At 42.5% G+C, this 25627-nt stretch overlaps 1 protein-coding gene across 2 annotated transcripts in view; it reads left to right on the top strand.

Moving 5' to 3' along the window:
- The window catches only part of GATB (glutamyl-tRNA amidotransferase subunit B), a 66137-nt gene that overhangs the window by 37159 nt on the left and 3351 nt on the right, over window positions 1-25627 (top strand). Inside the window, exons 5-11 of one of the 2 annotated variants that reach the window (XM_090036389.1) lie at window positions 540-662; window positions 2994-3107; window positions 3821-3905; window positions 5044-5088; window positions 6736-6925; window positions 17654-17787; window positions 18241-18319. In XM_090036389.1, coding sequence (XP_089892515.1) covers window positions 540-662; window positions 2994-3107; window positions 3821-3905; window positions 5044-5088; window positions 6736-6925; window positions 17654-17787; window positions 18241-18319 — 770 coding nt within the window. The remainder of the gene's footprint in view (window positions 1-539; window positions 663-2993; window positions 3108-3820; window positions 3906-5043; window positions 5089-6735; window positions 6926-17653; window positions 17788-18240; window positions 18320-25627) is intronic. The other variant, XM_090036390.1, reaches the window with a different exon arrangement.

Below are 25627 nucleotides of genomic sequence, written 5' to 3'. Positions count from 1 at the left end.
GACCCTGTACCAATCTTCATGCACCCAAATTTGAAAGTGTTCAGATGCCTTTATCCTGAAAAACTGTAGAAACTGCTAGGGCATTCATTTACTTGATTCTGTGTGCCCCAGCTTAATGCAAAACAATACAATTAGAGTAAAATAAATCTCAAAGACTTTCTATATTTGCTTTCTGACAGGAGAGAGGGAATATATTTTTCCGTCTGTTCCTTTGTCCTTTCAATTGCTTGCTCTCTCACTCACTCTCCCATGCTTTCTCTTGCATGTGCGCTTTCTTTCTTTGGCCTGTGTGTGCTTGTTGTGCTCTTGCGTTCAGTCTCGCGTGCGCTCTCGCACTCAAAAATTTTCGTTCTTAAAAATTAAAGAAAAGCATGTGTAACCACTCTTCAAGTTAGACCCATTTTGACAGGTATTTAATAATACATGGTTTCCAGTTTCTCAGACAAAGCTCAAGCGCTTTCATGTGTTTAGCTAGCTGCAGTGTAATATGCCAAGATCAAAAGCTATTGTGGGAAATCTCGTGTCTGTTTCTCTGCTAGGAGTTGGCCTCATGGAAGTTGTCATGGAGCCTGATATGTGCTGTGGGGTAGAGGCAGCTGCAGCAGTCAGAGAGCTTCAGCTTATTCTTCAAACACTTGGGAGCAGCCAGGCAATCATGGCAGGTACAAAAGGGGTGCAGGGCACTTTTCCTTTCTCCCTCCCCCCCGCCCCCACCCCCTCCACCTCAGTTGTACTTCTCTGTGTTTGCAGAGGGATTTTCTTGTCTTTTGGATATGTCTTTTGGATATTTTGCTCTCCAGCTGCTTAACTTTTAGCCTTTTCTTGATGCTGTTTTCTTAAGTTCTACCATGCTTCAGGGGTCCTTATGGGCCCAGCTTTTTATGTTGAATTTTTATACTACCTCGCATCAATTTTGCAAGATCAGCCTGTGCAGAGTGGAATATCTCAGAGTTGTTGTACGTTTTCCCTTGCTGCTCATCTTCCTTGAATGGAACCATGGGTTCACAAACTTATAGCAAAGTGAAGGCTTTGAGCGAAACCCAGAGGTAGCACAAATGATGGTATCAGTTAAGTATTTTGTGCGTTACAGTGAGCTGGTGCTACTTGCACTGATCTAGCATCTAACTTAGCCTGTGAGGTAAGGTAGGAGGACTGGCCATTGCACCTACCCAGGGTGAAAATGAATGTGACCCTGGGAAAGTTGGGTGATGAATGATTCAGGCCTAACTTAATATAGTGGGGAATTAGCTATTAAGCTCTTTGGGGCACGTATCTTGTGTGTTAGCACAGCACCTAGCACACTGAAGTGTTTATCCTGATTGGGGTTACTTGGCTTTGATACCTCTAGTGGAATTGCACTGTTTCCCGTGCTACTTTTGGCTTTGACTTTTTAAAGGGGGGCTTTCATACTTGCAGTACTTTTCTTTTCCCAACACGTTAAATATTAAATTCATTTTTTTCCTCTGGTGTTTAGGATGGTGTTTTTACTGTGCTTTTCACTTACTAAAGTTACTTGTGTTTAAATGAGGGTTTGTTCCTTCATATTTTTATCTTCCTTCTGTTTGTGTGTGCAGTCATGACAAACAGTGATTTTATCATCTGTCACTTCGATAGCAACAAGCTGCTTGAGAGCCCAAGGATCAAACAGGAGAAACGCCTTAAAAAAAAAAAAACCCACACAGGGCCTTATTTTACTTTCACTCATGCCTGGCTAACCATATTGTCTTTTAATCCAAATGTGAGAGTAGAATCTTCAATAGCAGTGAAGTGAAGACAGAAGAATACTGTTTGCATCCATTTCTTTTGGGGCATATATTCTTCACACCCCAAAGTATGATCCACTGTGAAAAGTCTCTTTAAAAGAAGGATGGAGTTTCTCTCTCATCTTCCACCTCCATTTGCCTATTTGGCAAGTAGCCAGAAAGACTGAGAAGATTAATGAGCTGACATCCATTCAGCTTTTACTGACTGGGCAAAGTCCACTTCAGTAAATTTACATCTGCTACCCTGAATGGACTTTAAAGCTTTAGACCTCTCTGCAGATTTTACACTGGGCTGTTTACTTTTTTTTCAGTAGGGCTGTTGGGTAAACAGCAAATATTTGCTTTGTTTTATAGTATATTAATTAAAGTACAGATAAAGAAGTCAGTCTACAGATTGTTTTCTCTATGAGGTGTGGGGAGAGTTACATGAGCTTACCAGGTAAAAGATGTATGCCTGTGTTTTTCTTGCCATTCTCCCCAATTTGACTACCATGACCACGTCTCTGTTTAAATGTCTTGGAGGAGTATCATAAACACAGAATTATGGGGCCAGAAACGACCTTCTGGGGCTTCTTGTCTACCCTTGAACTTAATGGAGGTTTGCCTTCTCCGTAATTTTATGTTTTTGGCAGCCAGGAGGAAGCATTCAGAATCTTATTTTGAGGAAAAGATTACAGTTCCGTGAGGAATGAAAAAAACAAGTTTCTAACATTTGTCCTTGAGCTATAAAATCCCAAGTGCACTTTGGTAACTACCCAGCATCACTCTCTTGTTCCATGCTAAGGCAGTGTAGATCTTGTAATTCTGGAATGTGTGCATAGTTTTAAAAGAAGGAAAACAGACCTGGAATTTTGCAGTGTGCTTTTCTAATTGTCTGTCTTTTAAGGTGATTCGACTTAGTTCTATCCTTTTTAAGGGACAGATTCCCAAAGCTGTCTCCTAGAATATGGCATTGAAGACATTCAGTGCATTTGCTCTGTGTAGTTCTCTTTGACAGAGTTCCTGAGCAGTTCCATTCCAAAAGGTAATACTCTCAGTAACTTCACTGTGCCTGAAGAGAGAGGTTTGAACAAGTAACTCTTAAGAGAGCTGATTTTTCCTGACCTAAATTTCTTGATAAAAGTCTTGATAAACACTCTGCCTGCTGTGTGCAGCTTATTTAACACAGGCTGATCTCTTTGGTCCAGTTCATGGGGAAGAGTACTTTATTGATGATGTTTCCTTCTTCAGAGGGTCAACTAAGAGTAGATGCCAATGTATCTGTGCATCATCCAGGAGAGCCTTATGGAGTGAGGACTGAAGTGAAGAATATCAATAGTTTACGATTCCTGGCAAAAGCAGTAGGTAAATATTATCTCCATTATTGAAATATCGGTGGTATTTTTATCTAGGTAATAAAACAAGTAAAGGATCAATAAATGTAAGCTTTCAGTACAGCCACGCTAGGAAAATCAGACTTTCTGGCTTGCAGTTTTATTTTAGAGGTGCCCTTCTGTCTTGTAGGAGAGCAGAGTGGATGATTCAGTGCTTAGCATTCTTTGCTCTGATACATTCTAGCAGTATACAAGCTCCCTGTCCTGAGATGAAGTTGATTGCTTTCCCTGGGACATGATGTATGATGTGTGTGAAATACAGAGGGACTGCAGCTACAGTATGCATGTGGGCAGGAAAGCTAAAATTTGCCTTCAGAAAAAGGTGGGGAATGGATGAGAACCCTCGGCTCAGTCCCACCCCAGATATCTGATACGGGAATGGACAGACCACTTTGCATGTAAAGTCAGGTTGCAGTCAGTGCCAGTGATGTTGGCAGGTGTCAAAAATGAAAGACAATCAATAACAGAAACCCCCCAACAAATACAGTATAATATGCACAAAACTAAGAAAGTGGTTTGACCAAGGATTCTGTGCCCAGTGACTTCCATCAGGATTTCATTAGGTTAAATAATCTTTTCCATTATGGTTTGACAGTGATAAATCTAATAGTTTATTTTTATAAAAGGTAAGGATGCAGTGGAACTCAACTGATTTTTATTCATTTATTTATTTATTTTGGTCAGACTACGAAATACAGAGACAAATTGAAGAGCTTGAAAATGGAGGAACAATTCTGAATGAAACAAGAACCTTTGATTATAAACTTGGGTGAGTTCCTGCTTTAGAAAGATGTTGTCAAGTAACAGTTCTTTATAGATTCATAGATGCTAGGGTTGGAAAGGACCTCAACAGATTATCGAGTTTAGTCCCATGCCCTGAGCAGGAAAGAGTGCTGGGGTCAGATTAAACCTATCCTATATAACGCAGTCTCTTCAGATGACCCCAGCCAGATGCCTATCCAGCCTTCTCTTAAAGACCCCCCAAGGTACAGGAGAGCACCACCTCCCTTGAAAGTCCATTCCAAATTTTGGCCACCCTTACCATGAAGAAGTTTTTCCTGGTATCGAGCCTAAATCTGCTGTGTCAGTTTGTGACCATTGTTCCTTGTTACTCCAAGAGGCACCCTGGTGAACAGAGCATCTCCAATCCCTTGCTGTGGCCCCCTAATGAATTTGTAGGCAGCCACAAGATCACCTCTCAGCCTTCTCTTGCAGATCTCATGCTCCCTGGTGGGATGATCACTGGAGATGGCATCTTCTCACTTCAGTCAACTTCATTCTTTTTAAGGTTACCATTCATGGTAATAGTCCACCACAGGAATTATTTGTATTGGAATACTTCCTGCAGCCCTCCAGTGAGGCCAGTTGAACCAGACACAATGTCTGTTCTGAAGAGTTTTCAATCAAAATAGATTAAGTAGGCTAAGAACAAGAGACATAGAAGGGTATGGGTCACATAGAACTGTTTTTCAGAACAGGCGACAGAAGCTAGGTCTCCTAAACGCTAGACTTCATCTTCCCATGTAAATGTATACTGCTGTTTTGGATGCAGCTAACTATTGACATGTTTACATTCATCTGCATCCTGCAGTTGTTACTTGGACAAAACTTTCATTGGAGTCCAGCTGGACTTGTTTATGGCTCTATAATCAGGCTGTCATACAGCACACAGGTAAATTTTTGCAATGATGAAATACTGTAGTGAAAAATTTTACTTTGTTCAGTGTGAAGGTAGAATTAAATCGAACCTCCTAGCAAGTCTGCATTAAACTGACTTAACAAAACTTTCTCAGTCTGCATGGTGTGAAGTTTTTCCCATAAAACTCCCGAGGTAACAGCACAAGTGTTGCTAAACAACGGGTAACTTCTGTCATGTGTTATATGCTACCTATGTTGTCTTGTTTTAGGTGCACGATACCAATGAGAGACAAAGAAGGAAAACAGGATTATCGGTAATACATATTCATTTTTTTAATTTAACTTTTATTCAAGAACTGAGAGCTCAGCTCATTTCTTGAATGCTTTCAAATACCATTGATTTCAGAGTCAAGGACATTTGCTACTTCTAAAAATCAGACCCCATTCACAGCTGTTCAGATATGGGTATCTGCCTTGCTGAAGCCAATAGGAGATTTATCAGAAACTTTTGTTGGATAATGTGTGGGTTCAGTGCATATGTTACAAACTCATTGTGCTGTGGGCCTCTGGTATGATGAATGTGGATGCTCAGAGTCAAAAGTCACTTCCACTTCCAACATGTGTTGTAGAAAACTACAAGTTTGCAAAGTGGGGACCTTCATCTTGTGCCTAGATCTCGTGATAGCAGGCATTATCTGAAAAGGTTATTTAATAAGGGATTTTCAGAAGCACTCAGCACTTTCTCTGTCCCATTAAGGCTATGGATATTTCAATACGGACTTTAACGGAAACAAAGTTAGCACTTCTAAAAATCCCACCCTAATGTTATAAATACCTGTATTCAGACTCACATCTGTAGAAAAGCACTGTGTGCTTAGGGCAGAATGGATTTTTCAGTTTTTGACAGCTAGTGCTAGGCTAACCAAGGGCTAATATGATAGCCTGCTTAACCTTTATTTCTAAATGCCTGGGCATTAAAAGAAAAGATTATACCCATTCTGTGAATTAATTCCCTAATAGATTAGTGTCAGGCATGGCTCCTATTTAAAATGGCTCATTTGGATAAAAGATAAAAGAAAATATTCGGGCAGATTCAGGCAGGAAGAATGTCTAAGCTATTTCAAATAGAAATATCTTGTGATGTTAGGTTTTAAGATGTATTTTTCAACTATATTGTGAACTTATTTCTGTCCAACAAAGGCTGAATTTAAACCTATCCTATATACTGCAGTCTCTTCTTTTAATTGCAGTCCGCTCTCTGAGAGTGTCCCAACTGTGTAGAAGGGAGAAATCCAAACGTTTTTATATTTTTTCATTAATGAATCCATCATTTGTTCATGCAAAAGTGAGGTTTGCTGCTTCAATTGTAGTACTCTTCTGGCTTGAATTAGCCTCCTTTTTAAAAAGAGAGCCTTTGTTCTTTGATGTCACTCAGTTTTATTTACTATGGCATCCTGCTGAGCATGGTAACTTTGCTTTTAACTCAGCATGAGGTTTCATCAAGACTTCTCAGGTTAATGTGAGAGAGGTTGCAACCTGCACGAAATGCCCTTGGCATCTGGCTGTCAATCCATTTCTCTCCCTGCCAGCCAGCACCCCCTTGCCAGTCACAATGCCTGCTCAGCCTCAAGAGGGATGGGTTACCTCCATGTTTTTATTTATTTCGAGTCTAAAGTATTTTAAATTCACCTTTTTCTATTGCTGGTTCTTTTGACAAGCAATGGCAGGAAATCGGAGAGAGAAAATAGTGGCTCTGAAAAAGCATGGGAACTGATCTTTTCCTACTCCACACTAATGCACCAGGTTGTGAATTTTCAATATATTGTTCAGTTAAATCTAGTAAGATTATTTGCAGAGGAGCATAAATGTTCTCACATAAAATTTACAGCTTTGTTGTTGAGATGCTAAGGATCATCCTCACTAAAAATAACTCCAAAGAAGTCTTTCTTCATTTTTGCCAGGTTCATGCCAGAGCCAAACCTTCCTCCATTGATTTTGTATGATGCTAAATCTTTGCCTGCTAATATAGACGATCAGCAAGTGGTAAATATCGATTGGATTCAAGAGAGGCTTCCTGACCTCCCCAGTGTGAAGAGAGTGAGGCTTGTTGAACAGTATGGAATTCTGCCTGAACACAGTTTCACCTTATTGGTAGGTCTATTGATCAAATGCTAAAATAAACCAAGAAGCTTCAAAGTTTCAGGGCTTTAGAAAACGCTCTAAAATGTCATGTTAACCAGCTGTCAGCTCTCGTGGATTTTTTTTTGAAGTTGGGAATGTGTTTGGCCTGTTTCTTAAATTGTACCTCAAAGTTATCTATATCAGAAATAGCACACAGTTTCTAGAAGAAAGTTTTTGCAAGATGATTGCAAGCTAACATATTATTAGCTAATGAAAATCTTGTCTGTTTAGAAATGAACTTGCCTTTAGTGATGGCTGTTGCAAGGGTCCAGCTTTCTGCTGACAAAACTGAGGCATGTCCCCCAAACGCATCTTCCTCATGGAAGGAATTGTCCTGTGTCTGTTTCCAGTATAGAGATGAATGCATTGTCGGTGCTTAACAAAATTGTAGACCTCAACCTACCTAGCAGCAGAAACAAAACCCTTAGTTCATTCAGATCTTTCAGCTATATGTGCCAAGGAGTCCATCTGTCTTACATGTTCTTCTGAGCCATCTAGGCTATTTAAATGTAAAAATATGTAATATATGTACAATATCCAACATGGAGAAAACCTTGACCCAAAATTGCAGCTTATTAGAGGGGTAAGGGATTCAAACAATGTTTTGCTTACAAAATCTGGAGACCTCTGAAATTCAATGAAGGAGATATTCCAAGTCTTTGAAAACAAATACCATTGTACCTGCTCACTGTAACTATTTGCTTTTATGTACCAATGATGAGCTAGTGACTCAGGATTTAAATACAGTTTTATAGCATTCAGTTTTCTCAATGAAAGCAGTTTTTCTCTGACAGAAAATATGGCTATGGAGAATCTAGTTGAAGTGTCAGATTTTAACTAGCAGGTCATAAGTTCACACCGTTTGGTAGACGGATTGGTCCTCAGTCTTGTGACAATCATTTGGCTGCATAGTAGCATTTGAGAGCGTATGTCAGATGGTACTATCTTATACACATATTTCATTAAGAAAGGTGCTGAAGTACTTTGTCACCCAGTATTTTTCTTCATGCACATTTTTCTTCACTGTTGAAAAATTCTTGTTTTTGAAAATGGAAAGTATTATGATTCAGGCAGACAAGTGGATATGGTCTAGTTTTCCCTTAGAACTTCTTTCTGAGCATCTTTTTTCTCCACTGATCTCCCCAGTATTGATGCTAGAGTCTTCTCTTCTGTAGCCTTTGTCTCCCATAACAGATGGCCCTATGTCTACATCTCATCATCTCGCCATTACTTTCCACAAAACATCAGGAAACATTTTGCCCTTGCTTTGGTCTCGTAAGTTCTCTTCTTTTGTAATTTTTTAAAATAGTTAGCTCTGAACAGGATTTGGGGATGCAACTTATAGGGAACAAAATTATCTATACTGAATTTTTTTTTTGCAATACATGAGGGGGTCTCTTCTGTATTGTGGGTCTTTCTCCTTTTTATAGTTTATTAGAACATCAGCATTTTTATACACCATAAAAGTCACTTGTCTGACTCGCTGGGAGACTAGTTAACTTTAATTCATCTGAAAATTATATTTCCATTGCTGTTTTAAGCCTACATAAGAAGTACAGCAGATTGCTGATAGTGCCAGATGCACAAATCTAATGAACAATCTTTCAGGTTAGAGTGCCCAAGAGTATTCATTAAATAAATGGCAGTAGTACAGGGATGACTTCAAAATGCAAAATCTCTATTCTATACCAACTTGTTAGTGCAAACATTATGCACAAAAAAATGTCATCACAAGATCATGCTTTAAATTGCAAGTTAGTTTCTTGGCTCACCTGACTGCATGAAGGAATAGTTGTAAGTACTTTTATGTGTGAAAAATCAGAGCTCTGAAAATTCTGCAGGACCTAAATACAATGGGATAAACCAAAATGGAAGAAAATTACAACTTTGTTTTTTTCCTAACTCTAAAATTTCTAGGCGTGACTTGCCAGATTTTCATCACACTTTTTAATTTCAGTAAGTAATGAGTTTTTATAAGAGGATGTTTTCCTAGTACAAAATCCCAGAAACATTCATGCACATTGATATTTGCATGCATCAACTAAGGCAGGGGTGTTGCACTCATCTGGCCCCCCACAGACCCAGGGGCCCAGGTGGCAGTGCTTTGCAGGCCAGATGTAGCCTGCAGGCTGTGTTTAACACCCCTGAGCTTAAGGGTTCAGTTATTCTATCTGTGCATGTAAATTCAGTTCTTTGCCTTGCAGACAGATAAGCCAGCAAATACTATAACTGCAATTAAGGATGACTACTGAGAATTCAACCAGTTGTGGTATTATAACACAATTGCCTTCATGCAATTTAGCAAAAAAAACCCCAACCCTGGCATCCACAGAGGTCATTCTGATATGTAGAACAGCATCATGAAAGTACAGACATTAGAGATTTAAGAGCTATTGGAGATCTCTTTTCCCTGCCCCACTTCCCTGCGATGCCATACCAGTCTTCTCCATCTGCACATTTGTTATTACTTCATTTTGATGTAGGTGTCAGCTGAAGTGTTGACCAACATTGTATTGTGGCTTTGGCTTATGTGGACACAGTGTGACAATCCCATTAATATTGAATTTGTCAGTCCTTTAGGCAGTTGGGGATAGAGGGAGATGAGTGTTATAAAAGTTAGATAGTTATGTTTGTTATGTACAGTTTTAACCCCACTGCTCTAGTATGCTAGGTCATTTCTGATCATTTTCAAACTTAAATATCTTATGTTATGACCTGCTATATACTCAGTGAAAAATTCTGAATGGTCTTTCGAGTCTCTTCTGTTTTTTGTCTGTTTTTTTTTTGTTTGTTTTTTTGTTTTTTTTATAGGTGATCTTTCCACAAAAAGCTATCCAGGAGCAGATCCCGGGGGGGTGGGGGTTCAGCAGTGTAATCACACCCTGCTTTGATTCCTGGTCCACCCAAGACAGTGGCAGTCATATTTGTGTTCAGGTAGCAGTGAGGGAGTAACTTAATGGCTCAGTGTAATCTACCTGAGTCTGTCTAAACTCTTCCTTCCACAGGTGTTAATGACCCTCTCTCTTAGTGACCTTTAATGGTCCACTAATCAAGTTAGCTTTTCTTTTGCAGTTCTGCTCTCTGTTAGCTGCTCCTCCTAATATAGCTCCTATTTCCCAGCCCCACAGACTGTTTTTAACTCTAAAAACATTAATTCAGTTATGGAAACAAACTTGGGTAAACATGTACTCATGTGGAAGTAACTTTCAATGAAGCATTGGATGCACTGTCACAATTCTCAAGAAGGCTAGGTTTTGTTTTGCAGTTCTAAAAGATATGTACATTTAATTCTAATGACAACAGGACTGAAGAAACATAATCTTTAGGTTACTTTTTGGCTGGTTTGTTTTGTTGTTGTTATACATTATATATGGTATAGCAAATAAATGCACATTCCAATGAAGTTTTATTTGTTTTTGCTTTGATCTTGACCTGAATAATATAGCCCTCAACCCCTAGCATATTAGTAAAGCTTCTAGTTTCTTTTTACCTGGAGAAAAATGTGTGTTGTGTTTTATGTGATGATGCACCACACCATTTGCAGCCCTCTCTTCAAAATCATATATGTGCCAGTGAAGCTATTCCTTGTGGCTGTTCTTGCTGTCTTTTTCCCCTCATGAAGTCATGCTCTTCTGTGTGTTACGTTAGAGTTGGTCACTGTAGAAATGATGATCGTGTAAACAGAGGAAGATCAAAATAGAAAATGGAGAGAGATGCACAATTGCTTTTCAGTAGAATGGTCCTTTCTTTTCTTGTTCTCAGGCAGGGATCAGCAGATCTTTAAAAGTACTGGATCCATTATGGACCAAATGTCTTTCAAGACTGGTTCCATGATGTGCTGCAAAATGTTGTAGTGTTTTAAAGCCAAACTGGCTTAAAAAGTGTTTAAAACCACATGACTGCTATATTTTTTACAGATTAATACTATCAAATAATCGATTTCAACAACATTTAAGAGAAAAACATGCATCTGACTGCCACTTTGCATGCCAGACTTCATCTCAGTGAGATTCACATGAGCAACTTAGACTGCAGCAGAATGTAATGCCTGTAATGCTTGTAGGTGTCTGGGATCAGGAGCATTGTCACCTCCCCTTGTGTGGTTTGCTTCACATTGGAGACCCTGGAGTACCAAATAGGGAAGCTCTAGACTGTGGTGCAGAGACAGTGTGCCATCAGGGGTGGCAAAGAGGAGATTGACTCCTACTGCCAGGCCCTTCACCAGAAGACAGAAGAGCCAGGGGTCACCTGGACAACGGTTGTCTTCAGCCCCAAGACACATTGCACCAGGGTCAATGCTCCCATGGACCTTCACAATAGGTATGAAATCCTCACAGTGCCAGATGAGCCATCAGAACCATCAGCTCCTACACCCAAAGAAGAAAAGCATCCTGCAGCCACCTCTAGGAAGAAATGTGGAGAGGTTGTTGTGGGAGACTCCCTCTTGCAGGGGACTGAGGGAGCTATTTGCTGCCCTGACCCCTTAGCCCATGTGGTTTGCTGGCTCCCACGGGCCCATATCCAGGATGTGGCTGAGATGATCCCAAAACTTATCCAGCCTCTGACCACTACCCCGTGCTTCTTAACCATGTGGGCACAAATGACATGGCTCGAAACAATCCCAGCTGGGTCATGACTGACTGCAGGAGCGGGGCTCAAAGAATTGGGGGCACAGGTGGTTTTCTCCTTGATCTTTCCCATTACGGGTCATGGGCATAGGAGGCTGAGAGGAATTCAGGAAGTAAACAGAAGACTACGGTGCTGGTGTCATTGAGAAGGCTTTGGCTTCTACGACCACGGCCTGCACTTCAAAGAGAGAGCGAGAGAGCCAGCAAGTTGTTGGGAAGGGATGGCCTCCACCTCACTCACACAGGGAAGAAGCTCTTCTCAGCCAGAATGGCTGACCTGCTTGATCAGGGTTTAAGCTAAGTTCACCGGGAGAAGGGCAGATAGTCTCTGGTGCAAGCCCACCAAACATCAGGTACCAAACCATCAGGTCAGACTGTACAAGAAAACAAACTCGTACCCCACCCCAGGGGCGGAGCCCTTCTAGGAATACAGGAAAACCTAGGGCTGCCAATGGCAAGCTAACTTGCCTTTACACAAATGCCAGGAGCCTGGGTAACAAACAGGAGGAGCTGGCCTTACTCCTAAACAGTAATGATTACTTATCTCATAGGAATAATGGAGACCTGATGGGATTCTACCTATGACTGGACCACAAGTATAGATGTCCAGATGATGCGTCACCTGGTCATAGAAGGAAATCAGGTTGGTCAGACAAGATCTACCTACCACAACGCTGTGTTGGCTCTCTCTCAGAACATTACCTAGACAATTTCACGGTCTGATGGCTGGGAACTGGCTCCATGGATGGACCCAGTGTGATAGTTGATGGAACCAAATCAACTTGGTGCACTGTAACCAGTGGCATCCCCCAGGGCTCTGTTCTCAAACCTGTGCTCTTCAATGTGTTTATAAATGATCTGGACTCGGGTGTTACAAGCAAACTGGCTAAGTTTGCTGATGGCATGAAATTATGGGGAAGTGTAGCCACCCTAGAGGATAGGCTGGCAATCCAGCCCAACCTCAACAGGCTTACAAGGTGGGCAGATCAAAACCTGATGGCATTCAACACCGAGAAATGCAAGGTGCTCCATCTTGGGAGAGAGATCCCATACCACACTTACAGGCTCAAAAGTGTTGCACTAGCTAGCACTGTGTCCAAAAAAGACATGGGGTCGTGACTGACCACAAGATGAACGTGAGCCATCAGTGTGACACCGCAGCTGGCAACGCAAACAAAACTGTCCTGCATTTTCTGATGCATCTCAAACAAGACCCAGGAAGTCATCCTCCCACTTTATTCAGCCTTGGTGAAACCACAGCTGGAATACTGTGTCCAGTTCTGGGTTCTGCAATTCAGAAAGGATATGGAGAAGCTCGAGAGAGTCCAGAAGAGAGCCACATGAATGATTAGAGAACAAGAGAGCAGGCCTTATGAGGAGAAGCTGACAGACATGGCGCTCTTGAGCCTGGAGAAGCATAGGCTCAGGGCTGATTTTGTGTCAGCCTATAAACATATAAAAAGTGTGCACTGGGAACTGGGAGAACAGCTGTTTACCAGAGTACCCCACGGGAAGACTACATCCAACTGTCACAAACTCTTGGAGGGCTGTTTCAAGCTGGACATAAGGAAAAACTTCTTTACTGTCCAAATCCCCAGGGCCTGGAATAAACTCCCCTTCCCTCCCCCCCCCCCCCCCCCCCCCCCCCCCCCCCCCCCGAGGTGGTGCAGGCACCTACTCTAGATTTCTTTAAGAAATACTTGGATGCCTGTCTTGCTGGGATCATTTGACCCCTGCTGACTGCCTGCCTTTTTGGGCAGGGGCCTGGACCCAGTGATCTTGCAAGGTCTCTTCCAGCCCAAATATCTATGAAATGATGAAAGCACTAAGGAACCGTCCATAACGAGCGCAGCACTGACATTGTGAAATTTCATTCGTTCTTTTGTGAAGATTAAAGCATATTCAGGATCAAGTGAGACAGCAATCATTCCCATAAACCAGAACATTACAGGTTCTATGTTGGTTTTAAGCTGGGAGATTGTTTCCAGGGACAGTCATTGCATTAACTACTGAGGTATTTTAAATGCCAAGTACTTCTATCAGTATGTGGCAAGTGAAACAGCTTCTGTTAGGCAGGTAAGTATCCAAAATACCATTTTGCTTGAATTATCCAATAATTGGTAGTAGAATAAACTCGCTTTAGATTATGCCCTCGTTGTTTTCTACCCATATTTCCATCGCAGTGGATTCTGCTTTATAGAATTGCTGGTTAATGGAATCAGTGGCTTATTTGACTCAATATGGGAAAACCAAAACTTTTTGTATATTACATGTAAAAATAGTTCATATTAGAATCACAATTTTCAGTTTTTGGAATCATTTTACCAAAGAAGCCTGGGGATTTTGCAGTTTTGTGAGGAGCCCTCTGCAGGCTGGCAGAGTTCCAGCAGGGTGGAGGGTGGTCAGGCAAGGGGTACATGCACCTGGCCCCAGGCAGCCTGGAGAGCAGCTGCTGCAGGTAAGTCTTCTTGGGGGTGGGGATTGGATGAACTACCCTTGTAATAGGACTGGATGAACTCCTTTGAAATTGAGGCCCCCATAAGGAGGAGGGAGTTGGGCAGGGCTGGGGCCCAACAGGGAGTGGGATAGAGCTGTGGGTGGCTTGTCCATGGGGCAGGAGCCGGGCTGGAGCTCCCTTCTGATGCATGCATAGTAGCTTTGAGGGGCGCAACTCTGTCCCACTGCCCTTGCTGCCCACGCCCGTCTCCACCCCCGCTCCACACGGATCTGGGAGGGGTGCAGGTCCCCCCCGCCCTTCTGGAAGTGTATGCCACACCAAGGAGCTGGCCCTACCCTTTGTGCCCGAGCCTGCAGCAGGCAGCAGCAGGTGGGGAGTCAGGCAGCAGACTCCCCTACCAGACTCCACTGCAGCAGACACCGCCTACTGCCAGGGGAAGGGGGCTGTAGACCCGGGTCCCTGGCCCCGTAGCCCTGGCAGCTGGGGGCCCCCTCTCCCGCCTGGGCGGGGAGAGGGGAGTGAGAGGCACAAGCAGGCCCAGGGCACTGTGGGGAAGGAATGAGTACGTGTTCTTAAAAAAAAGCAGGTCTCCTTTTAATGGAATCAGCCAGTTAATAGAATCAAATCACCATTTCCCAAAGTGATTCCAATACGAGGAATCCACTGAATTTGAATTGCGTCTTGGGTTTTTTAGCCTTAAGCATATGAAGAATTTTCTGTTAATTTGTAGGGCATTGTCACTTTAATTTTAATAGTTAAGCTTCTGCATCTGGGAACTTTGGTCCTATTCTCTCAATTCTCACAGACTTTTTTGAGTGGCTAGAAATGCAGAGCAAAAGGACCTAATTGATGTGGTTGGAAAATTGGAAGTGTTGGTGAAAGTTGACTCTTAATAAGTAAGGATAAGAGCAAAGATATTTGGCAAAGGTTACACACTGGATTTTGTATCAAAGGCAGCACAGCTTAATATTGGACCTCTGTGCCTGAGACATTCCCTAGGCTGACACATTCTACCCGAGATAAATATTTCCAGTGTAAGTCATAGGATGATGTTGGCATGCTGTCTGAAATTCATTTGGCTTGAGAAAAGTTGACCAAATTGCACAACAAATCCAAAGTCATTTGCAGCAGTAGGGTAGGCAAGACTGTATGAAAAATGAAGGCTGATCAAGTCTTCCCAGTCTCATTGTTCCTGATATTTTTCCCTTTCTTTTAATAAGGAAAATATTCCATTCCTATCACACCGATTTGAATCTGACTGAAGTTTTTTTGTTAAAAGGAAATGCAAGATTTGTTTTGCTAATTCCAGACTGACATTAAATTATTGGGGTTTCTTTCCTCGTCAGGTAAAGCCATATTTCCAGAGAGGCACAATTCATACATATTAATGCACAAAAGCAGTATGTGTGGGCTTGATTACTTCTGTCCATGTGTGTGCATTTTTTACATGCATATCTGCTCTTGCCACTTCAAAAATGTGCAGTAGCTACACATAAAAAACAGGACATGAATACTGGCTCACTGTTTCCAGACTGAGCTAAATGGACAGTGTTGCCCTGGAAGTTAACCCATCAAAATAAGCCTTAGAATATCAAGTCCATTGTTCTTGGGATAATGACTCCTGAGGGGAATTAAAAATTACAGTATTTATTAAGGGATAACTTCAATTTCATAAGTCTACTTAACAAGCACATAGTTCTTTGTTATCAAAGTGCAGTACAAATATTAATCAGCACATTATCTCTTTGCACTGGGGAGGATGCTTCTTTGAGGTTCTGTCTGTGCTGCTTTATATTAATGTGTATGTTCATGTGTGTGTTGGCTTTTCAGTACTCTTGAAGCTATATTTTCAATTCAGCAAACAAAAGCTCTAGCCTTCCCATAGTAATTGTGGTTGGGTCTCTGGTGGAGGGAAAAGCCACATGTGGGGTTGGTTTCTTTTAAGACCTCATGGTTGGCTAGTTGAGCTGTTTAAAAGGCATGGGGAAGTTACAAACACCAATACCAACACGAAGATACGTGGTTTTACCTGACGGATGGTTTTCACCTTTTTTGATTACTATGGGATTACTAGTTTTAAGTTTTATAAGAATTGTAGCAACAAAAGCAAATAAGTATTAGACATGAAAAGACAACAAGGTTAAGTTGTTTGAGGCCAGAGGGTCAGTGGGTGAGCCAGAATGAGAAGGTGAGTATGTATGTCCCAGTTCTTTGCTCACTTCAGTAAACCATATTATCTTTCATGGTAAAGGCAGAAAGCCTCAACATTCTCACTCGCACCAATTTTACAACATTCTAACTCTGGGGATTTCAGTGGAGTTACTATTATCTAAACAACTTTAATTAAAGAGAGGAGTTGGCCTGGAGCTGTCTCCTTGCTTCCAGGAACAACACTGCTTCGACAGCAAAAGAGAGAAGGAAGGACTGAAGGATGAGAGTGCCATTTTACATCATCCTTTGGGGGTCCCCAAATTTTGTTTTTTGGTCTGCTTTGGAATGGAAACAAAACTTAGCAATTTCATGAGAGTGCTGTGGTTGAAATGTCTGGATTCGGAACGAAAAGGTCAGGGGTCTGATTGTGCAAATAAGTGCCGTCTCTGGTCAGAACCTATCATAAAACCCTCAGCCCCAGGAAACTTTACTGAAATCAGTGTGGATCTGCAAAACATTTCAGAAAATGCACTTAGTCGCATGTTCTAAAGGTATCATCTGAAGAAATCCCTGCCTCTCTTCTAATACATGATCAGAATTAATTTTATGGGCTAGATTATTTCCTAGTAACTTCGAAGAGCAGACTTTTTTGTTTGTGGATGTTTCATTATACACCACAGAGTTACTAGCTTACTGAATTCAGGTTCCTCCCTGGAAAATCCCTGTTTTGCTATATCCTGAATCTCAGGAAAGTCCGCTATGTGACATGCTACAGTTACTGATCCATCGTTCTTTCTCTGATAAAGCAGTATAGCATCCATCAGACCCTGCTATATCTATTTCTCTAAAAACAATCTCAGACTTCATGTTCGCTTAAAATTGAATCTCTGTCCCCCCAATGCAATACATATCAAATGCTGAAGGCCTTTAGTCACAGGAGTTGACTAGAAAAAGACTAGAAAAATAAAAACCTGGTTTTACAGTCTGACCTATCCAAATCACTCAGGGACAGAAACAAGCTCATCTTATTCCAGCAGCCCCAAATGTGTGCAGGATCAAGCATGAGGTATTTCCAGGTGGTTTCAAAAAATCTTTTCTTAGTAAAACACAGCATGCTGTTTCTGACAAGTCATTGCACCAGAAGGATAGGTATTCCAGACAAGGTCTCTCTACCTGCCTAGAGTGAGGCAGCTTCTCCCTGTATACTACTATCAGGAAAAGGGTCTTAATAAGTTTGCACGTTTAATGTAATTTCCTTTAGCTTGAAGCCTGACTGAGAGCTCTGCTGTGTGTATTCTCTCCCATAATGGAGATTGTTCACTGTCATCCTACTGCACAGATTGTTTACCTTGGGGACTGACTAGAGGACACTTCCCACTGAATATGCATGTGTAACACAACTAAAATAGTAGTTTTTTCACTTTGCTGACATTGATGCATCAAATTCTGTTTTCTTAATAGAATGAAGATGGATTAATGGAGTTCTTTGAAGATGTGGTGAGAGAGACCCAGATGAATCCAAAGAAAGTGATTGGATGGGTTATAAGTGAGCTGCTTGGTCATTTAAAACAATACAACCTTACAGTCAAGGAGAGGTGAAGCTTTCTACTTCTGTTAACTTGAGTAAAATGAAATGACCATATTCTCACACTCAGGCTTGGACCATTGTCAGTAGTGCCCTGTAACTTTAGTGTCAACTCCTAATTTGTTATCCATCCCTGGATTTAACGTTATTCTGAAAAGTGTCTGGTGCTGCTTTTCGGACCCTAGAGCTTTGTGGTGTCCTTTTAATAAACTACTACATACCTTCCAGAGAAGAGAAACCTTTAGTTAACTAACACCAGGTTTCCATTTCTGTCATCTGAAAGGCAAAACATAGTAAGCTGACCAAAAATAAATTACATATTCAAAAGCTTCATGGACATAGAGTATGTCACCTAGTCTTTGTGTAAATGACTTTCTTTTACTTAAATGACCAGATGCCATAGAGATGTTGAACTATGCCTTATTTTTCAAGCGAGTTCACATCTCACCCATTTTTTTTCTAGTCCAGTCAATTCTCTCTCTTTGGCTGACCTTCTGAATCTCCTAGAGAGGGGAGTCATTTCTTCTTCAGCAGCCAAACAGGTGAGTACTTATTGGATTTAGTAAATCTCGTAAATCTACTGCATACTGTCATTTCACACACAATCTCAATCTAAAATCCACAGTGTTGCCAAACTGATTTTATATTTAATGCATCAAACATGTGAGTCTTTAAATGGAGTGTGTGTGTGTTTGAAGGTTAGGTATTAAGATTGACCTAAAGCAAACCCTAGATTAAATGCACCTGAACTTTAGACGGTTTGGATTTAACACAACTGACAGCAGTCCTTAAAAACAAACCTGAACTTCAAGAAAGTTAAAATTAGGGGTGCACCAATAAAGATATTTTGGGCCAATATTGATGGCCCATTATTAATGAGCCATATTGGCCGATGCTGATCCAGTTAGTGATATGAAAGCCTAGTAGCTTGGAGAGCAGTATCCATCTGGTAAGCCTTTTTTTTTCTGGGGCGGCGGGGGGAGATGGGGCATGGGAGAAGCATTGTATGGGGGAGGCAGATCGAGGTACCCACACTGAGGTAGGGAGTGGAGCTGGGGCAAGCACTGCCGAGCTGGAGCAGGATGGAGTGGTGAGTAGCTTGTCCAGGTGGTGTAGGTGCCTTGCTCCCACCCCTGCGGGTGCAAGGGCTGGGGCACAATGGAGGCCAGATGAAAGTGCCTGGTGAGCTGGATCTGGCCCATGGCCCATATTTTGCCCACCCCAATCTAGATCCGAATGAGACTGGTGCAGTTCCTAGTGAGTAGTCAGTGGGTTCTTGGTGTGTGATTCCCTAATCTCAGTAGGAGGTTAAGCTGTAAGAGGTAAAACATCACAAGTATATTATATTTTTTTTAATGTCAGTGCATAGAAAAGGATAACATGCAGCTGTGAGTGTTCATAAAGAGATGCATGGATTTCATCTGCCTTGTAAGACCACGTGCCACATACTGATAGAAGAGGGTGTCTGCTGTTTGGAGAAGCCCCTTTACTGAGTCTGCACTGTCATCATAGCTACTCTGATACAGCTATTGTGGCAGGACCCCTGTAGTACAGACCAGCCCCCAAGCAGAAAGACCTCTCTTGAACTCTTTGAGCCAATGACATCCTCTACTTAGCTAAGTATTATAGGAAGAACCAGCTTCTCCCCCTACATCCAGTAACACCTGGTTAGGCCAACCTCCCAAAGTTAAGATGAGATCCAAGAAACTCTGCTAAGAGATTCGTCTTGACAACTACCATAAGTAATAAGAATTACAATTATTTGTAGTCCTGGAGAGTGTCTGCCACAGATGTGGGTTTTACTATGCTGGGCAGTGTACCGGCACAACAGAAACAGAGAGGTACTTCTGAACTAAGATTAAATATACAAGATGGGTGCAATGGCCATGGGAGCGTACCATAACAATGAGATAGTAGAGGCAAGTGGGTGTCTTGTGATCATTGCCTAATTATTATCAAGTATTGTGATAAGCCTCTGGGAAGAGCAGAGTATTTTTTGTAAGGAAGGATTTTACAAAGTGTTATGAAGTAGCTTCGCAGCCATTTGTGGGGGCTCCTCCCAAATGGGCTGCCAGAGTAGGAGAGAAGTAAAGGTCCTTGGTTGAAAATTTTAGCAAGTAGATGTCCAGCACAGTACTGTTGGCTGATAGAGGCAGGTTCATGCAACATTATAATAGTATGATTTATACAGTCCCAGGAGAGCTGGAAAAATGGCCTTAGATTCTGCAGATCTGGAGAAACCACTGTGTGTGTGATTTTTCTAATACTACATAATAAATTCACTACATTGTTTTGAATAACTCTTTATTATTCTGAGTTCTCCCTTTCTCTTTCTGGGTTCTTATGCAAATTTCTGCCTCTAAAATTAGAGGTGCACCAATACATCGGTCCGTACTGTATCGGCACCGATAAAAGGAAAATTGACATGATCAGTAATCAGCTTTTTTTGGCTGATGTGGTCTATTAATGTTACTGGTTAAATGCCGCATGCATGTGTGCAGCCACAGCATGCACGCAGCCAGCCCAGCAGCCTGAAGACCAGTGTCTGGCTGGTAAATTGTGAGGGGCAGATCGAGGGTACTACGGTAAGGGAGAGAGTAGAACTGGGGCTGGGGAGGCGCTGCCCAGCTGGGACAGGGGGTGGGGCACAGGACAGAGCCATGAGTAGTTGCAGGGGGCGACTCCTGCTGCTGCACACACCCCTGGGGGGGCACATGGCCCCCCGATATGTGTGCAGGGTGAGGGCAAGCTACTGCTGCAGGCTGGGGCAGGCTCTTCTCGGTTGGGGGGGTTGGACCAGAGCTAGATTTGGGGTGGGCGGTTCTGGCACAGGGGGTGGGCTACAAGGTGGTCTACAGCCACTGCAAAATTCCACTATAGCCCCTCTCCCAGCACTGCCACCACATGCCCCAAGCCCAGCCCCCCCTTGGGAAGAGCCTGGCATTGCCCCTGGCTCCATCCTGCCCCTTGCCCTGTGCACAGATCTGGGGGGGCACATACCCCCCCAGGGGTGCATGCAGTGGCAGGAGCTGCCCCCCATGTTTTGAGCCCAACCAGGTGTTACTGGATGTAGGGGGAGAAGCTGGTTCTTCCCATGCCCTGTTCCCAGCTGGGCAGCACCTGCCCCAGCCCCAACCCCACTCCCTCCCTCACCACAGGAGCCTCAATGTACTCCCCTCTCCTTGCCCTTTCACTCCCCCCCCCCTTCCCACCAACAGGCTTACCAGCCAGACGCTGCTCTCCAAGCTTCCGGGCTGCCTATTGGCAATTGGATTGGTATTAGCCAATATTGCTCGTTAATTGGTCATCGGTATGGGCCCAAAAAATCTTTACTGGTGCACCCCTACCTAAAATTTGTTTTTTTTTTCTAGCCCAGTGCAGCCCTGTGTTGCAGATCATTGGCAACATGTAGGGGGTGCATGTGCACCCCTTGAGATTGGCCGTGCTCCCCCTCCCCCAAGAGAAGCACTGGCAGGACTTCCAGACCCCTTTGCCCCCCCCAGTTGGTAATCGGCCACTGGTGCCCCCCCAGTATTAGGAAGCACCAGTCACCCATGCAGATCAAAGCAAAATCAATAGTAAGCTGTTTGTGCTGGGCATTATTACTTTTCTGTGCAAAGCACCTGTCACATTTTGGATGCTATTGTAGTACAGTGAATAATCCATTCTTTTTGCCTTAGATTCTTGCATGCTTACTTCTGTAAAAGGCATTAGCCTTTCAGATTGATTGAACTACTTTGGGTAAGCATGCTAGCCAGTTATTTCTTCCAAAGTGGGCATCAGTGAAATCGTTAATGAAAATATATCTAGTTTCATCTAGCTCCAGGATTAAGACTCTGAGATGAAGAGGGGCAGTCTTGCTTCTGCCTGACATTCAGTTTTTCAGTCTCTGTACAGATTTAGAATGCAATTCGTGTCAGTTCATTTTTGTGTGGTTACTTTTACAACAAAAAGGGTTGTAAGCAGAGGGTAAGGAAGTTAAACACTTGCATGTATGCAACTGGCCTGAATGTTTCTGGAATACTTAGACCTTGTGGTTCTTGATTAAGCCAGTTCCATCATTGCCAAGCTCTTCTGAAGACCCAGCTGCTTTGTTGCAAGTCCCATAAATATGGATTTGGGTGCCTAACTTGAAGCACACACGCTTGGAAATTCGGGCTTTGAAAAAATTAAAGCCTTTAATGGGCATAAAATATTAATACCTAGTGCAGGAGAAGCGTTGAGATTCTGTGCACATGGCTTTTGAAAGCAGCTGGTAGCAGAGTGCCCGCACACTTAAAAGAGAAACTTCAGAGTTTTATTCTTAACTAATAATTTTTCTTGTAATGCTGGAGTCAGAAAATTAATGCTGGTCTATTGGAGCTTTTTGAATATTAATATGTTAATACACTAAAAGTTCTGACAGGTTATAAAACTTAAGGAATTTCGAAGACATCGCCTCCTCTTTTAATTACCCTTTTCTTGTTATATGCATGTTGTCCTTCATGTTCTGAAATTGGACACAGACTAATAACAGACTTGTTTGCCCATCACTGAGTGATGCTATCAAACTGCAGAGACCTTGCCACATTTAGAAAAGTATTTTGGTTGCCTGGATGTCAGAAGAATAACAAATATTTATAACAATTCTCAGCAGTAGACAGAGATATTGGATGGCCTAAGGGCAGAAAAGGCTATATATATATATACACACACAACAGCAGATGAATTGTAGCACTTGGGGGGCGGGGGCGGGGATTTAACTGAAGCAGCAAAGACATATCCAAGAAGAAATGACAGAAGGTCTTGATGGGGTGAGCAGGCATACATGCATATGCACTGCAGGAAGCTGCCAGCAGTTTAAATTTTTTAGGAGGTTTGTATCTGGTCTCTGTTGCACAAGCAGTGAAGCCCATAGATAAAAGCTGTGAGCACTGATTAAACATAGAACTTTGCGTGGTGGTTATCAAATGCCAAAGAGCCACTTTGTACAAGGCTGTGTTGATGTAATTGCAGCACACAAATCAAACTGAGCTTCAAAAACAGTGCCCTGTACTAATTACAGAAGCCATGCCCTTGGCTTGATCATGCAAAACTGTTGCCTTGTTTACTCATGTGATGGTTTAGATAATCTACACAGCACTGCTTTTAGACCAGACCATTTGGCACTCCCACATACAGGAGATCCGAGGAAAGCTTTCAAACCCAAATAGAATAGTATGCCTTCACACGCATGGCTGTACCAGGACAAGCTGAAGCACCTAATCCAATGCGCCCACTGCTTTTGTTAGAAGGGAAAGGCTTTTGGAAAACTTTCAGATGATGAGGTGTTGCATTCTGGGAGGGTAAAATGGCTAAGACTAGGACTGGCCAAAACAGATGTAGCTGCAGTGCTTGCTGCTCCCCTCCCCTTTTTCAGGGAAGCCTTGTAGACTAGCTTCAGCTGAACACCTGGGCAGAAGTTTTGCAAGCAGCTGGCCATCAACTACTGGAAAAAAAAAATGCTTCTCGTGACACTTGTGTGGAAGCAAGTCCTAAATAAATAAGTAATTCTTACCAGTGCTCTGCTTATATGGCTAGAAAAAACTTAACCATGTTTACTGTCTGAATCCAACCTGGGCCAGTCTGTGGTAGGAGCTATAGAGACTCTCACCTCAGCTCTGGAGATTTGCCTTGTACTTGCTTAGCTGGTTTATAGTGTGGCTAGGTTTAAAGAAAAAAAAGGCAGTTTCAAAATTATTTTAGGTTTAGCAAAATATTTATTAAAGAAAAAAATTAACAGAATTTAGGCAGACTTCTGGACGAATCTAGCTAGGCTTTTATACAGCCCCAGAGACTGCAGTATTACTGTGCCATAGGAAATTGTATTTGAACAGCATTGTTATGCGCACATGCAGCTGTGAAACCAATGCAGGCAGGGATCACAGACACATGAGGCTGATCCTGTCTAAATGGGAAAAGCATATAAAATCCCAATTAAAAAAGGAAAAAAAAGAGAGCTGTATGTCTGGATAGAAGGCCTTTAATCTATGATATCTGTCTATGATTGTGGTGCCATAGATAAAATGCTTTCCGACTGACCTTTGACTAATAATGTAATACATTACCAGCATACAGTATCCAGGGTTCCCTTTGCATTGCGAGTGGTGAGAAGAAATCACTGCACAAACCTACCACATTAATCAGGTTTTCCCTTCTCGACTTCCAAAAATAGCACAGTGAGGCTTTTTTGCATCTATGTTCTTCAGATTGTTTATGCAGAGAGCTGGGGTTTAACTATAGGAGCAGCTCAAGCTTTTTAAAGTTGCAACAGTAAAAATCACACTTGCCTATACACAGTGAAAGAAGAAAGAAAAATTCAGTCTCTGCTCTCCCTCCCCCACTGCCCCTCTGTAGTTTATCATAGGCAAGTTTCTCCCTGCCAAGAGCAGCCTTGCACAAGTTATGGCTTCCTGATCCTTGTGGTAGCTTGGTCCTGACTTGGTAACACTGCTGGGCATAAAGGGATGTGTTGGGGTTTTTTTGTTTGCTTCAGGCTCCCTGTCCCTGTTGTTCACATGGCTTCTTGCAAGAGGACTATACTTAAAGATGGGAATTGCTACTATAGGATGTAGCAAGCCTCAAATCAATTTAGTCTCTCAGAGGGAGAGGTTCCTCATTGGGTAGTTCCTGCTCTGAGTGGTGTTTCAAGCTCTCCAGGGAGTTTTCCCATGGACTCATTTGTGCAAATAGCACACAGCTCCCCACAAGGGGTGACATGGAGTCGCGCTGCCTCGGGGGAGCTCAGGGAGGAATCCTGCTACAAAAAGCTTCCTGCCTGCTCCCCGGGGAGGATGGAGCACCTCCTGTTAGCAGGGAAGCAGCAATCACAGGATTTCTCTTGTGCCAGCCACTGAATGATCAGGAAGGGGTAAAGGCTGCCTGTGAAAGCCTGCCTGCAGTTTGACTCTGGCATTTGTTCCTTGGATACTCCAAGTGGCTCTGCAATTAGGATTGCTAAGCATGTAACTGGAAGAGAAAATGTTGTTTAGGTAAAAATTGCTTCAGGTGTCATAGTGGTCATAATGGTGACCATACATTTATCCATAACTTCAAAACTTTGATCTCTCCTGACCCTACAGCTTCTCAAGGCCAGTGCGCAACCTGTAGTTTGGCTTCTCAAGGCAGCTTTGCCATTATCCTCCTTAAGGCCTCCAGCAAAATAAAAAACAGAAGTAACTTCTATCAGAGACTTGGGGTCAGGGCAGGCAGATGAGAGTCATGCCTCGTTCACAGTAGGCTGTGTCAACACAGGCGTCTTACAGGACTGAGCACAACTGCTAAACTACCTCATGCTGATGGAGCTTCGAACTGGGAGGGAAAAATCCTCCATCCTGGGGAAAATCTCCAAGAAGTTTTTATCATGTAATTTGTTCCATTTTTCATAAGCTGTCTTACTGCACTGCTTATTATTGGAAATACCTTGAAATTACAACCTCGCCTTGATCCTCCAGTCAGTTTTTGATGCTGAATTTTTGACAGAACATTCATTTCCTCACCAGCACATCATGATGCCCTAAACATACAATTATGTCTTCAGCTGGTTGTGCTTGATCCTGCACTGTTTTAATAAGGGCTTTCTCTTTCACATCCTACATCTCGGAAATAAGAGCAGAGGGAATACAGAAAATGACTGCCCAAGGAAATTGTTTTTTTATAAATGTTCTCTTCTCTCAAGTTTATTCCAGGGTGAGAGCCATGCTCCAAAGCAGGAAAACACAGCAACATTAGCTAGTAATTATTCCAGAAGCTTAGCTTTGCCCAGCTGTACTCAGAAGTGATAGCTAGAGGGACTGTGGCTGCCACGTGCAGTCTGATTTGTAACGTTTCTC

This window comes from Crocodylus siamensis, chromosome 2 (assembly GCF_052110815.1).
Source record: "Crocodylus siamensis isolate JL-2025a chromosome 2, ASM5211081v1, whole genome shotgun sequence".
Taxonomy (NCBI): domain Eukaryota; kingdom Metazoa; phylum Chordata; order Crocodylia; family Crocodylidae; genus Crocodylus; species Crocodylus siamensis.
This window is presented reverse-complemented; position numbering and strand designations above follow the sequence as displayed.